Here is a 16,187-nt window from a genome sequence, read left to right as displayed (position 1 = left end):
GCATTGGCAGCTCTGCTGCGCACGAAACTTGCATTCGTGCTCAAGGTTTCCTCTTGCGTGCTTGTAATTGTGGCACAAATCTAATTCTTTATTTTTTTTTTTGGTGACCATTTTACAGAACATTATTTCTATTGATATTGATCACGATTGAATTATAACCCAGCCCTAGATGAATCTGCGCCATGCCATAGTGATCGCTCTATCAGACTTGTGATGGCACAATGGCGAGTGGTGTTTACCCTCATATAGTCACAAACTTTGGGCAGGGACAAAAAGGACGAGATCACGACTACAAGCAGCCAAATGTGTCTCCTTCGTAAGGTGGCTGGACTCACCCTAAGAGATGAAGTGTGGAGCTCATCATCTAAGAGTAGAGTTGCTGTTTTCTACTCTCCACATTGAGAGTAGTGCCCACTGCGGTGATTCAACCCAGTGTAGCTGGTGAATGTGGTCCGACAGGGAAGTCTGGTAGCAATCTGAGCACAGGATAGTAGATGGACTAGCAAAACATTTGTTTGACTTCAAAACAGGTTTTATAGATATTTGAGGTACGTTTTCAGGCTGGTTTGATCCTTGTATTGTCTAGTGAAGGCCTCCTGGTTGTTCCAAAGTCGAGGCTTATAACTAAAGGTGATAGAGTTTTTTTTCTGTCAGAGCGCCTCAACTTTGGAATAACCTGCCTCTGGATTGGGGACGTACAAACTCTGTTGCATCTTTTAAGTCTCTTATTAAGACACACTTTTATAGATTGACTTTTAATTGTTGGTGTCTTCTCCCGATGTTTCTGAATTATGTTTTTCTTATTGTTTTTTTAATTTTATTTTAGTACTATTATTTGAAATAATTTTATAGAGGTTTATTTTGGGACATCTGTTTTAAATTGTTTTACACTGTCCCCCCTCTCCTGGTCTAAGTTTGGTTGTGGGATTCCTGTATTGCCTCAGGTTATCCTTGCCTTGGGTTTTCCCTCCATCTTACGTGTTTGTGTGTGTGTGTATGAAAGTATGTATGTACGGTATACAGTATGCCTATTTTGTTTCTATGGTTATTTGCATTTCATGGTCTGGAATTTTTTTTTTTTATTGTAGTTGGTTTGTCAAAGCACCTTGTACACGCTTGTTTTTAAAGGTGATATACAATTAAAGTTTATTATTATATTGTATTTTTTTTTTTTTTTTTTGCTGGCCTCTGCAGTCAGTTTTAAGGTATCAGCATGTTGGAACTGAAATGTCCTCTTATGAACCTGGTGTCATGTGCAATTTTTGACCCTGTTTTTCTTCCCTTGCATTTTCTGTTTTTACTTAAAATGTTGTCACCCTGTACCACCTATTTGACACCTTGGTTCGCTGTTTTTCTTACTGCTGCCCAACCCTTGTTGTCAGACGGGCTGTTCTGTTGTCTAAAACACTTGATAGGTGGACAGGTTTATATTATCAGAGGTGAGTGTCTATCCCTGCTTAAAATTGCACACGTTTCAATGTTTTCATACGCCTTCATGGATGTAGTTGATCAAATGTTGAGTTGGATCCAGAATGATTTCAATCAAATTTTACCCTCTCATCCATGAAGACGAGCTCATTTTAAAGATGAATGCTTCCTTGCATGTACCCACCTCCTTCACCGATTTTTGGTATTGCTCCCATGTGTCCTCATCATGCCTAAAATCCTTCATTGCTTTCACTTTTCACTCTAGTCTAATCCAGTTTACTTGATGATTGGCTTAACTGTGTAATTTAGCATGGCTTGGCTGCAAATGTATTACTTTTCATTTTGTACATAGAGCGCACAAAACTTAAATAAGACTGTAGTGTTTATGTAGAGCACTGATATTCATTCTGTTCAGTAGTGGTGCAATGGATCATCATTTGTCCGTGGTCAGTTCGGATTAGGCCCCTTTATAGTTATCCCCCTAGCGTTTTTTGTTTGGTGTTCATGTGTTGGGGGGAAAAAACACGTCGCCCTAGGCTAACTTCAAAATAATCTTTACCAAATAATACATTGGCTGCAATGCAAACAGCCTTAGTTGACTTTTACTTTGAAGTTGTCCCCCGTTGTGGCGTGATGGCTAGCTTGAATTCCCTTTTAGACGTTTAGGCTTTCTTTATCGTAGTTTTATCGTAGGAAACTCGGGTATCAAAATAAATTCCCAGTTGTCCAGTGGAAAATTCGTCATGAGGGGGCATTTACGTGCAATTTTTTAGTCGATATGTGGTCCATCAATCCATTTACTACCGTCGGGTAGCTTCAGAAGGGAAACTCTTTGACTTCCTTCTCCCCAGCCACTTCAACCAGCTCCTCTGGCGGGATACCAAGGCGTTCCCGGGCCAGCCGAGAGACATAGTCTCTCCAGCATGTCCTGGGTGATCACCAGGGCCTCCCGTCGGTGGGACATGCCCAGAACACCTCTCCGGGGAGGCGTCCAGGAGGCATCCGAACCAGATGCCCGAGCCACCTCAACTGGCTCTTCTCAACGTGGAGGAGTTGCGGCTCAACCTTTTGGCTCAGCTCCTTCTTCACCACAACGGACCGAGTCCGCATCACTACAGACACTGCACCGATCCGCCTGTCGATTTTCCGCTCCATCCTGCCCTCACACGTGAACAAGACCCCAAGATACTTGAACTCCTCCACTTGGGGCAGGATCTCATCTCCGATCCGGAGAGGGCACGCCACCCTTTTCCGATTGAGGACCATGGTCTCAGATTTGGAGGTGCTGATTCGACTTACTGCAATGCAGAGTTAGTCTGTCAGAGTGTCAGAGTTTGGTCTGCAATGCAGACCAAACTCTGACACAGACCGAACAGCCCGTATCAGGGGGCTCGGTACCCCGTACTCCCGAAGCACCCCCCACAGGACTCCCCGAGGGACACGGTCGAACGCCTTCTCCAAATCTACAAAACACATGAAGACTGGTTGGGCGAACTCCCACGCACCCCCAAGGATCCTGCTGAGGGTGTAGAGCTGGCCCACTGTTCCACGGCCGGGACGAAAACCACACTGCTCCTCCTGAATCCAAGATTCGACTTCCCGACAGACCCTCCTCTCCAGCACCCCTGAATAAACCTTACCAGGGAGGCTGAGGAGTGTGATCCCTCTATAGTTGGAGCACACTCTCCGGTCCACTTTCTTAAAAAGGGGGACCACCACCCCGGTCTGCCAATTCAGAGGCACTGTCCCCGATGTCCATGGTGAGGCCATGGAAAACAACATGTGGTATTTACCATAATTTCGATACCACAGGAAGGCAGCATGAGTCTGACAGCTGGTACCTGGCTTAAATTATTTTTCAATATTCTGGACCAAGGCTATTTTGTAATTCACTCTCCATATTTAAAGGAAGGGAATGTGCCTCAAATTGCACTTTAAGGTATTTTCATTATTATAAAAAAACAAAAAGATAAATAGAACTTCTTCATTTTGTTCATAAAACTCTTTCGCCCATTAAAAAAATTCAACTCAAAATGTCAAACATAGTCGTTTAGATTTTAGGAACACAACTTTAAGCCATTAATACTTTGTTATTTTACACATGGACCATGTATAAAATAAGAATGTTTCTGCCTCATGTTGCACTTAAAGTTGTGTTCCTAATTCCTGAAGAGCTATATTAGACATTTTTTTAAATCTTTTTTCGTTTTTTTTGGAATAAGTGTTGTACAAAATAAATGAAGACAGAGTATTATTTATTTATTTATTCATTCATTTATTTATTTATGTTTTGCTGATCTGAAAAACTATGCAATCCGTGACTCACTGACTGATCCGAACCGTGACTTTTGTGATCCGTTGCACCACTACTGTTCAGCAATCATGAACTGATATAGTTCACTGAATGTGACAGTTGAGAAGCATTGGCATTGTACTGGTTTTATGTTCCTGAATGGCATCTTTAGAATATTGTGTAGTCGTCTTTTTAAATCTAGGAAATATCCGATACACATCAAATATCTTTGTGCAAAATCTTTATGTATGTCTTGATTGCCTTTGTGTGTCTTACAAAAGACGAAGCAGCCTGGTGAATGTTGCAAAGCAATTTCAAAGCTCACTTTTATTTTTATTTTTTATAATTCCAACAGTAGCAAGACTGCACGTCAAGTTAATCATCAGTTGCAGCCCCTCTCATTCAGCAACAATACCAAAGTGCCTTGCATCGCCGTTAGTGACCACTTAAGACATCCACAGCTCTTCAGAGCCCATTCAGCATCCATCAAAAAAGAAATCAAGGCTATTTTCTTCCCACAGTGCTTTTATGTCAAAGAGAGCAACTGAATATATATTTCAAGGCTGTGATTGCGAACTAGGCATTGGAAGGCAGCTGGCACTCGACAGCGTGAGCCTGAGCAATTCATTCCGTTGACTCCCTCCTAGACGAGGAGTGCAATACACAGTATTATTGTGAAGTTGTAAATGAGGGGCGAAACACTCGCACAGCCATTGTGATTATCTTGTTGACTTTCATTCCTGCCTCGCTTGCCTTCATTCAAATGGGTGGCTTCACTGCACAGTGGATATAAAACATCTACACACCCCTGTTCAAATGCCAGGTCATACAAAAAATGAGACTAAGATAAATCACGACCATTAGAAGCATTGTCTTTATTTTTCATGTATACAAACCAAATTTGGCCTCTGCATTTGTCCCATTACAATTGTGGACACAGCAAACACACACTCTTAGCGGCACACACTGGAGCAGGGGGCATTTAAGTGACATGGGAACAGTTCGAGTTTTCGGTGTCTCAAGGGCACTACAGCAGTGAGATGTTGGGAGTGGATGGGCTTGAACTGTTGTCCCCACAATGGCAGGCGGCCATTAATGTGAACCAAAACCTGAAAATCCCATTTGAAAAAAATCTATTCAATTACTATGTTCAAAAACTGTTTTTAACTGTTCAATAATTCAGACATTGTCTAAAAAGCTTTAAGCCTTAAGTGATAAGACAACAGATGCACATTGTGCCATGTTTAACTGACCTAATGGAATTTATAGGCAAAAAATACCATTGCAAAACCAACAAGTTCACCCAAGACGAAAAAAGTAAATGCGGTTGAAAACGAAAATGAAGATACAGTCATATAAGATGAATTACTATTATAAATTTCTTGAACACATGTCAATATATTTAAACCAATGGAGCAGACACAGGCTAAGCGAGGTAACCTAGCTAGCAGTTGTGCGTTGAGCCTAATGGAGAGAGAGGACATGGGATCAACCCGACAGAAACTGTTTTCTAGTCACTGTCACTTTTTAAATAGACAAAAGCTTCCACATTATGTTGGTTGACGTGTAACATTATTGTCAAATTGGCGATTGATTCGCTGAATAGTACCCTACCTTCAGATCACCTCAATAATATGTTTGGAGTAATACATAACAAAAGTAGAAAGATTACGTTTCTCAGCAACTATGTAATGCAACATGTTACATGAAACTGCAATGCGCTATAAAGGCATTTCCTACAGGTATGTTTTGTGAGCAAATATCCCCATGCAGTGGGGCAAAGCACCTGAAGTGCTTTGGGTCACACGGAACGCACAGCAGTTGGTCATTTAGGTCCTGCTTCCATCTCCTTGACCCCCTCAGTGTTTCCTACACCACGTTAATACTTGGGCGGGCCACCCAAGTAAACTGGCCACCACCCCAAGAAAATGAAAACCCCCGCGTCGGACGCTAAGAACTGCTAGTTAATTATGCCGTCAAATCATAGCTAATCCCCTAAATCAGGGATGGCAAACTGCGGTCCTCGAGGGCTGGAGTCCTGCAGGTTTTAGAGGTTTCCCTACTCGAACTGCAGCTGATTCCAATGAACAGGATTGTTATCAGGCTTATGCAGAGCTTGCTGATGAGCTGATCATGAATCAGCTGTGTTGAAGAAGGGAAATAAAAAACCTGCAGGACTCCGGCCCTCGAGGACCGGATCTCGCCATCCCTGCCCTAAATGGTGGTAAAGTAGGCAGAAGCAGTGGAAAAGAACTGGTGTTGAAACTCTATTGGCAAAGAAGAACAGTGGGTAAGTTTTCACTGTCACTCACATGCTGAATATCGTGATATATCGTTGAGAAAATTTGTGTATCGTGATATTATCGTTATCAAGAGCCACATATCGTCACAGTATTGAATCGTGAGTTACCCGTATCGTCCCACCCTATGGTCAATACAGTTATAATTTGAGGTAGGGGTGCGCGGTACAGATGGTATATTCAATATAAAGTAAGAATTTGTCCAAAGGTAGAGATTTGGACCCTACCGTTCAACCGCAGTAATGAATGTTGATGTGACTGAGAGCTGGGTATCAATTGTAATTTTCTCATTCGATTCAATTTCGATTCGCAAGAGTTCAGTTCAATTCAATTTGGATATTTTCCGATTCAATTCGATTCACATCAATTCAATCCCAAATTGATTAATTATGGAACATCAATTCTTCTTAAATATCAAGGACATAATAAAAACTCCCCAAACCTTAAATTCCAAATACAATTTTTGCAGAGGCATTAAGTGGTTAAATGATTTCTTATTAATGAAAGTAACGTGCTATAATCACTTAAGTGCTACACAAACATTGACATCAGCAAGGATGAGATGAAAATATTTTCATAATTCAAATTCAAAAAATGTAAATATAAATTATTTGTTGAATATGATCCTGCGAAGTCTCTACTAACCTACGAGTTAATGGCTGCAAAGCTAACTTGGCTAAACATGATGCAGAGGCAAAAGTTTGCAATGCATCAGGTCATTAACAGCACATTAGTCATTAATTATTGCCTCAATGGGAGCGAAAAAGCTTCACATCTCACATAAGTATCATTGTCACAAAGGGAGGGCAAGTAGAAAAAACAACGAAGCCCATGCTAATTAATTGCTAGGCTATTGTAAATCCCCCAATAAGTGCTTGTGTGATACCGTACACTTGTCACATAGGTCTGGCTGCAACTGTAAACGACTTAATAAATAACTGAAGTTAAAATAAGCATATACACAGCCACCGGAAACCTGAAAGAAAGTTGTAACAACAAAGAACGTAAAAAAGATGAGTTGTAAAAAAAGCATGTAAAAGAAATACACACTCCCAAGATATCATGTTAACTCATTCACTCCCAGCCATTTTCACTGTAGCAACCCCCTTCGCTCCCGGCTGTTTTACTGGATTTTGACTGATTTTGCAAGGCCAATAAAATATTGTGTTCTATTGCTATAAAAAAATGGAACCTACCAAAACAAAGATTAGAGTTTCTTCTTTCATCAGGAAAAAGTATATTTGTATATGTTTCCGTTTAGCAGCAATTAGCATTAGAATATAGCTACGTTTCATCGATATTCACATTCCTGGTGAAAACACTGACCAAATTAGCTTGATACAACATGGCCCTAGCTATTCTCTTATGCTCTGCTGCCACTTGCTGGCCGTTTTTGTAATAACTACCATTGATTTAAGCCACCTCTTCATGTCAGAAGCGTCAAAGCCTTCTGTATGCTCTTGCATAAAAACAAATTTTAAAAAAGTATAAAAACGTTTTTGGGAGTGAAGGACAAATTATTAAAAACGTATTTACACGTTTTTTTGGTTTGAATGAGTTAAATTATAACAAAATTTACCAATCTCTCTTTTGCCAATAGCCCATACAGCACACCCAGTAGTAAGTACTGTTACTTTTCGGACGCACCTTTTATATAATTCTGCTAACTAGATTGCTGTCATTCTTTACAGTTTTTGTACCAAAATAGTTGATGTGAAAAAGTTCAACAAAAAAACAAGTGTTGACCCAAGACTTGCACAGTAATGTATTTATTGCATTTGGTGGCATTGTTGGAAAAGAAAAAAAATGGTGGCAATGATAGAAGTTCAGACATCACAAACCATTTGAATATATAAAAACATCAAATAACTTTTTTCTTGTCCACATGACCTGTTTGCATGGCCACTGATGCGAGGACGATTTCAGAGGACTGACACCACTTTTGTCTTTTTTTTGTCAATATATTTTTTTATTCACGAGAAGAATATCCTCTTCCATTACCTCACGAGGCAGACATGCTGGTGGCCCATTTTATCATTAAAAGTATGTTCAGGTTAGACAGTTGCATAGCAACAAGCCCAGCGAAAGGCTTCTTGTGCCCTTTGAGCTCTTGTCTTTGTTATGAGGAACACTTTGCGTTCGAGCAGCAGAAAAACATCCTATGCAGTCGTCATCTCAGATAGAAAGTGTTGTGGTATTACTGGAAGCAAATGATTTGAGGGAATCATGTGCCTATTTTTTTAATTCATTCAGACAATTGACGGACTTAATGGTTTTGCACAAATGACCAATTTCTTTAGTCAGATTAATTATCATTAAATGTGAGAATAAGTGGCTCCGAAAATGAATGAACGAGTGACTGTCTATCGAGACAAATGAGTGCTGCCACTAATTGTACATGTCTTTGTTTATCTGTTCTTTGTTCAGACACATACGTGAAGCTGACCTTACTCAACTCCATGGGCCACGAGATGTCCAAGTGTAAAACATCCATCTGTCGAGGCCAACCCAACCCGACCTACAAAGAGACGTTTGTCTTCCAGGTCGCCCTTTTCCAGCTGTCGGATGTAACGCTCATCCTCTCCGTCTATAACAAGCGCAGCATGAAACGCAAGGAGATGATTGGCTGGATCTCTCTCGGGCTCAACAGCTCTGGGGAGGAAGAGCTCACTCATTGGACTCTGATGAAAGAGTCCCGAGGACAGCAGGTCTGCCGCTGGCACAGTCTCTTAGAGTCCTAACCGCACCACAAACTTAACAGTCTCGTCATCAGAGATGAGTAGAAAAAAAATGGTGAAAGATGGGATCCTTTTCAAGGTGTTGGTGATAAATCTGAAGGAACCACAAGTTGTTTTTTTTTTATTCAAGTTAAATTAAGAAACACGGAAATATAATATGTTGTGTCCAGAGAAATCATATACTGTACGTACAAAGCCTTTCCATAATTTGAAAAACTACAATGGAACCTCCCAGGTTGAACGCAAAACCCTCCACCATGTCTGATCACGATTTCCTAAGCAATATCTTATGGAACATTTTAACTCATTCCCTCCCAGCCATTTTCACTGAAGCAACCCCCTTCACTTTACAAGGCCCACATAATTTTGTTTTCTATTGCTATCAAAACATGGAACCTACCAAAAGAAAGATTAGTCTCTTCTTTCATCGGGAAAAAAAAAGTAAATTTCTATCTGCGTTTTGCATCAATTAGCATTTGAATATAGCTATGTTTTATCAATATTCACAAACCTGGATGATCTCTTATACTCTACTGCCTCCTGCTAGCCATTTTTTGTAATGACTACCATTGCTTTAAAAGACTTCTTCAGGTCAGAGGCTACGTCAAAGCCTTTTGTATGCTCTAGCACAGTGTTGCCCAAGTCCGGTCCTCGAGAGCCCCTATCCAGCCTGTTTTCCATGTCTCCCTCCTTCAGCGCAGCTGAATGTAATGATCAGCTAATCAGCAAGCTTTGCCGAAGCCTGATAACGATCCTGATCATGATTCAGTGTTAGTGGAGAGAAACATGGAAAACAGGCCGGAAAGGGGGCTCTCAAGGACCGAACTTGGGCACCCCTGTTAAAAAAAACAACAACGTATAAATATGTTTTTGGGAGTACAAGACAAAGTATTAAAAACGTATTTATACGGTTTTGGGGTTGAATGAGTTTAGATGTATAGTACACGTCATACACACTCACAGAAAGATGTACGTATTTCAATTGCATATTGACGAATTCTTAAAATAATCGCCTATGTCATTTTTCTAGATATTTCAGTAATTACTAAAAAAATAACCATTTGCATCATGAGGAGATGATTTAGGCAATTTTTTTTATTTTTTTGCACACAATAAACAACTTAGGCAATTATCTCAAGAGTGTGACGATATAACATTTCCATCCATTTGAATTGCATTTAACAAACAGGCCAATGAACTTCACGTGCTGCATACGAGCCAATTAAGAATTTGAGTTTGGTAAAATATCAAATTAATCCAAATTGTTTTGGAAAAACAATGACAGATTCATGTATCCAGCATGTGTGAAGCCAATGTGTATAAAATTATTCAGAGCCAAAAGTAGCAAATAGCATTCCCACACCTTATTAAGGCATGATCATAATCAGGTTAGTCATTAAACTGAGTACCAAATGAATGAACGGTGCAACAAAATTATGCACAAGAAGTATAAGTAAAACACGCACACAACTACTATTACACAACAGGAGAACACAAGAAGTAACATTAGTGCAAAAACATGTAATTAGCTACAACCAAAGGCTTTAACCATAGATGTTAATATAGATGGCTCAAGGTGGAGTTGGCAACATCGCCGCTGGTCAGCTAGGGAACTGCTCTGGTGTGCTGTGCTGTAGTCGGTGATAAGGTGGATGATTTACCCACTCAAATACTTGTAACTCATTAAATTCTTAACAGATTTACAAACGGATTGGTTATTATAAACATGGCTATGCTTCAAACTGAATTTTTAAACCACTGATTTTTGTTGTTTTGTAAAACGCGGCATAATTGTTTGTGTCATCTCGTGTCATCTAACAACAAAAATGAAAAACGGTTGAGAATTTGGGAGAATTTAACAATCTACAGCGATTTCAAAGTCACTGCTCCATTGGCTGTAATTTTGACGACGTTGCTCTTGCTTTCACATCTAGTGTTCCCATCCATCAACTATATACTACGGAAATAATTTGTTTTAGTAGAAAATATGTGCAGTATATCTAACAAAGGAACTAAAATATAGTTTTAAAACATTTTTATTTACAATAAATACTGGGAGATTTATTTGCTGTTGCGTCATGATATGGTGGGTAAGGCAAGTAGTGAGCTGGCTGTCCGAATCGCCAAACAGAATGAGGGCACTACATTTATTGCAACTACCTGAGGGTGGACACTCTAACACAGCCCATAGTTTGAACTCACTGATCTGTATATATTACTGGATAGCCGATAGGCCTAGACTTTTGAAGTCGCGAGGCCGCCATATTCCTCCTCCTAGTTCCCGTGTGACGTCACCGCGTCGTGAGTCAACCATATGTTTTGGTTTTCCTAGCAGAAGGCACGGTGCGGCGGCGCTGCGCGCTTGTGAATTTCAGCAAACAAGTGTTTATTTTCATAACCAATATGGTTGTTTTGTGTTGGGTACATGGTTGTACTAAGAAAGCTGACGGAACTTGTACATTGGGATTCTATTCCATTCAAAGATCCGAGCACATGAAAGTGATCACGTCGCAGACTGTGGTTAGCCAGTATCAACAGAAAGATGAACCCACGAAATAGTTCCAAGATCTGCTCAGATCACTTCATTACAGGTTAATTAATTTAACGTTTCTTCTTCTACTAAGCATGTTTACATTGTGCACATTGTCTGTTCCTGTCCAGTCTAGCGCCTGCATGCTAGATCCCTCAGTAGTAAACAGTACCCCGTGCCCCCTTACAATAAACTACTTCACACAAACACTTAAAAAAAGGGCATTTCTGTTATCATACACATGCAAAAGCATTATGCCAGCGTACTTTAATGAGCACAACTGTAGTTTCAATAAGTGCATATATGCTCAGCTAAGCTAGCTACGACGTAGCTTTGCCATCACTATCAACACATTGAAGTTCACAGTCATGCGTTGCACTTCGTGCACCCATCCACAACACAGCTGGTTGATTGCCTCCATTGATTTATATGCCTTTAGTTGTTCAAAGGTTTACGCACTCTTCGCATTTGTAGTTCACGGTGTCCATGTACGTAACTGGTGGCTGGGGTGATTTTCCTTCTTCAATGTATAGGGATACCAGCAATCAGTCCAATTTTTGCATCGTACCGCTGCCGTTTGTTTGCCTGCAGGCTTTCCCGGTACAACATGGACTTTTTCGTGCTCATTGCCGTCAATTTAGCCGTCGTTTATACTATTGTCTAGGCTTCATTTCGAGCCGCGATGGGGACAATTCAGACAATATGGTGAAAGGGAGCTGGACACGTCCACCGGCTTACTTCGTGGGAACTATCTATACATTTACAGTATCAAAATTGGAGAACATCAGAGACAGTACTTAGTATAAACAGCGTGAGTTATGATGTTTTAAATTTGTTAAACATAAACAAAAGGGCTTCACACATTTTACAACTTGTCTTAAATATGTGTAGAAATTATATGCTTAACGATGTTTAAAGGAGGAAACTTGTATTTTTTTTTTAATTAAAGAATTATAACTTTAATTCAACAAAAGATGCCTGTGCCAAATCTAATATTGGGGTCTAAGGAACTGAGCAACAAAACAAAAAGAGGTTCTTCAAAGCAGCACATACCGTCCACTTGTTAAAAAATAGTAACCGCCCCGCCAACCATCCCCCACCCCTGCCCCCCGGCCCTATACTACGAGCCTACTAGCTGTACATGTCTAATCTGTACGTATACGTACGTACAGTTTATAAAGTAGTCTGCTAGCGAGATGGGAGGAGTAAGATGGCCGCCCTGTGGCTTCAACGGCTTGCACGGGCGTGTATGGGCTATCGGCTGTCTAGTAATATATACAGATCAGTGCTTGAACTATTTACAAATGCAGCTATCTGGGAAAATTCTTCTTTCTTGTCAATATCAACTGCTGTTGACAAACAGGTTGTGTTACCGCCACCTTCTGGAAATGTGGAGCCTTACATTCCATTTCACACACACACACACAAAGCCAAAGAAGCAAAAGCAAAGCACACTAATGGAGGTATTATTTACGATGCTCACTAAACCGATAGATATTCTGGAGTCTTCTTGTCAATTTTTTAAAGGAAATTCAAGTGAAACTTTTATGGACAGTAACTTGAGAAGGTTCCACTGTATTGTGCAAGCTCTTTACTGTTAATGTTTTCATTCACAATATTCCAATTTAGGATTTTTAAAGCCTACACTGCCAACCCATGTCAACTTTGTTGCAGTCCTTTCATAAGTAACAACATTTTCCGCCGACATCATGTATTCAAAAAATAATAATCCTGGATGTCTTCATAATGTTGGTGACCTTCTTCAAAATCCTCCAAGGATCAATAATTACAGCATAATTTGTATCCTCTTTTTTGAGCCTCACTGATTTGATCTCATGCAAATGAGCCACTGCCCCCTCTGGACTGTGGATTGTGCAACACATGGACAACTTTGTATTGCCATGACGACAGACGGTCGACAAGGTGTGGTGCAAGTTGCAAGAAAAGTCCCTCAAAGACATTAAATGGATTGTATTGGAATTCCATTCGTGTGCATATCTGTGTATGTGACGCATGCAGCAGACACATTACCAAACACGACAGACCCTCAAACATGTTGAATATAGTGATTATGTCATACCTACATTTATGATCCTGAGTTTTGGGTCCATGATTGAGCAGATGAGACAAATGAAGTGTTGGATGGATGGTCCATGCAAATGAAGACACTTTGAAAGCATTCTGCCACTGACGCCAACAACTCTTATTCGTCATGATGCCAACTGTGGTGCTATGCGGCTGCTTAGCAGCTCACAAACGAGCCCTTGCCTTATGGCCGAGTCCTTTTCTGTAAAAGAAGCCAAATCATCCACTAGCGACTAGCAGATTACAACACTCGCCGTTCAAATGGTAGTGTGGGGAACCATCAAACTGTGTGGGGTGAAAAAATCTAAATGGCCACTGACCATTTTCACAATTCATATACAGACGACCACAAAGTACTAAATAATCTTTATAATTCTTGCGCTTGTGATGAAAGCTTTCTTGGTGGAGTGTTTACGTACATAGTGTGTGTGTGTGCGTGAGACGGCCAGTTGAAATTTTATTTTTGGTGTGTTTTTTTTTATAGCATTATTCTGAAAATATTAACCCACTTCTTGATTATTTGCTGTGTCCTTTCTGTGAACTAAATGTTTTATTTTTATTTTTGTATCAATTATAAAGGGCAAGAAAATATATTACAGCACTTATTAATGAATCATTTACTTACTCACTCTGTTATGCAGTGCTGTGGTAATTTATTTGATCATCTTGATATATCATGTATTTGATTTATTTATTTGGTGTTTGTGGAGAATAGTTTAAACTTTGTAGCGGTACCTTTTGATGGCTTTTCTGAGGTTACTCCTATCAAAAATGACTTGGCACTGACCATTTATTTACATGTAAAATGGACCCAATAGCAGTCATTTGCTGTAACTTATTCAACAACAACAATTTTTTGTGATTTCAAATATATTTACATCTGAGTAAATATTTGTTATTATTGCTAAAACCAAACTTCCCTGTAATGACTCAATGGAAATCATGTCCATGAAATGTCTGCTATTGCAATCATTGCTTCTGCATAATGGAAAGAAGACACAAAGAGAAAAGAGTTACCTGACTTGAATTTTGCAGTGTTGATGTTTGACACAATTTCAAACCATGTTTGCTTTTGATTGCTTTGCCACTCATTCACTCGAATTAGCTGTGCTGCAGAAGGGCATCGGAGCCTTATTGTTTCTTAACACAGCAACTTGTCATCTGGTGTCTTAATGTACTTGTACCTATAAATGTACTTCATCTGTGTAATTTGTATATTTAAAAAAAATGTTAGAATTATTTATGATAAAATTGAGGAGAAAAACCTGAGTGAGAGCAGTTTCACGTATTTTTGTGCTCAGCGGTAGGACGTCTGACATTTTTGTAAATCTGCTTCTGCATGCAACAGGAACCACTTGCAGGGCAATTTCAAAATGGGAGAATTGAAACCTGGCATTTCATTTTGGCCATGACAATGGACACTGCATCACCACCAAGCAACCGACAGGTGGAGCAGCTATTTCAAGTGATTCTTTTGATAGTATTTGCCGTTTCAACTGAATACATTATTAGTCAACAACTTTTGCAATTGAAATCCTAAAATACAGAAAAATCTGATTTAAGGTTTATTTCATTTTAATGAAATTTAGTCCTGTGAATCAACCTAACACCCCGAAATGTTCTTAGAGTTATGTAGTCGTAGAGTACATATAGTACATGTAGTCGTAGAGTACATATAATATATATGGCCGAGACCAAATGACAGGTATATATATATATATATAAACGGTTAGGTTGATGCACACATATATATGCATATATACATAAATAAATACAAATATAAATAAATAATAATAATAAACTTTATTTATTTATGATATATATATTATTATTTTTTGTTTTTATTTCCATTTATGCTTATTTTTTTGTATTTAATATTTGAATTATATTTTATACATCTATTTATTTTCACTTTTCGTCATTTATTTTTATTTTTTTCGTTTTGGGATGATTACAATTTAATCATGTAATCAGTTGATTTACAAATGGAAATAATTACATAAAATTAATTTCTTGAAAAGGTTGGCAAATTCCCAGTTTTTGTGAAAGTTTGGGCTGTGATGGACATTTGAGGTCGGAGACACATTCTTCTTGATCATTGTGACTTTTTTTTATCACGCAGTATCATAAAATAGTATTGATCTTTACAAATGAGTGTAAGCAGTTGAATGTGAATGCTGGGAATATGTTATCTTATTTTGATCTACACGTGCTTATCAAAATCTTTGATCATATGAGACAAGTTTGCGACCACGTGGACTTTTTTCTGTTCCAATCATGCCAGGTCTTCACCTTTTTTTTTGGAGCGGTGGGGTGCTGCACATTCCACAGCTGAACACAGAACAAAGCGCTTGAGGGAAGAAATGCTGGAAAATAAGATTCAGTGGCTGCTTGCGGAATCAGGGGGGAAATGCAGAACAGATGAGGGAGCTTGCTCCCTCCCCTTTCTTTGTCCGCCACATCCTTGCAACCATACTCCTAAAAAAAATCTGTTACAATACTTTTGCGTGTACACACGCGAAAAAAATCAGATCCGAATTAGATCAATACTGTAGTAAGGACTACAATTTACAATACAATAAATTAAATTTCACTTTACCTCCTATTAATAATAATAGACATTACAGCAAGGCAGAACTAATGCGCACAAGTTATTTTGAACTATGGGTTTAAGCTTGGATTTTGTAAATATATGATAAAAACAACAGCAAACCAAATGAAAACAAAACACAAGTCAGCATTATTCCTGTCATTTGGTCTCGGCCAGTTGACCAGTATGGCAAATTACGAGCAGTCCGCGAACGCCTCACAGT

General features: G+C 39.3%; 1 protein-coding gene across 6 annotated transcripts in view; it reads left to right on the top strand.

The window, feature by feature from the left end:
- The window catches only part of syt14a (synaptotagmin XIVa), a 42,136-nt gene extending 32,623 nt beyond the window's left edge, over positions 1-9,513 (top strand). For 4 of the 6 annotated variants that reach the window (XM_086094325.1, XM_086094323.1, XM_086094327.1 and 1 more), the window contains 2 exons: positions 1,362-1,439; positions 8,449-9,513. In XM_086094325.1, coding sequence (XP_085950451.1) covers positions 1,362-1,439; positions 8,449-8,762 — 392 coding nt within the window. In that variant the 3' untranslated portion in view covers positions 8,763-9,513. The remainder of the gene's footprint in view (positions 1-1,361; positions 1,440-8,448) is intronic. The other 2 variants (XM_086094324.1, XM_086094326.1) reach the window with 2 other exon arrangements.
- The last annotated feature ends 6,674 nt before the right edge of the window (positions 9,514-16,187 follow it).

This window comes from Leptonotus elevatus, chromosome 14, assembly GCF_054856555.1.
Source record: "Leptonotus elevatus isolate MCC_2025b chromosome 14, RoL_Lele_1.0, whole genome shotgun sequence".
NCBI lineage: Eukaryota > Metazoa > Chordata > Actinopteri > Syngnathiformes > Syngnathidae > Leptonotus > Leptonotus elevatus.
This window is presented reverse-complemented; position numbering and strand designations above follow the sequence as displayed.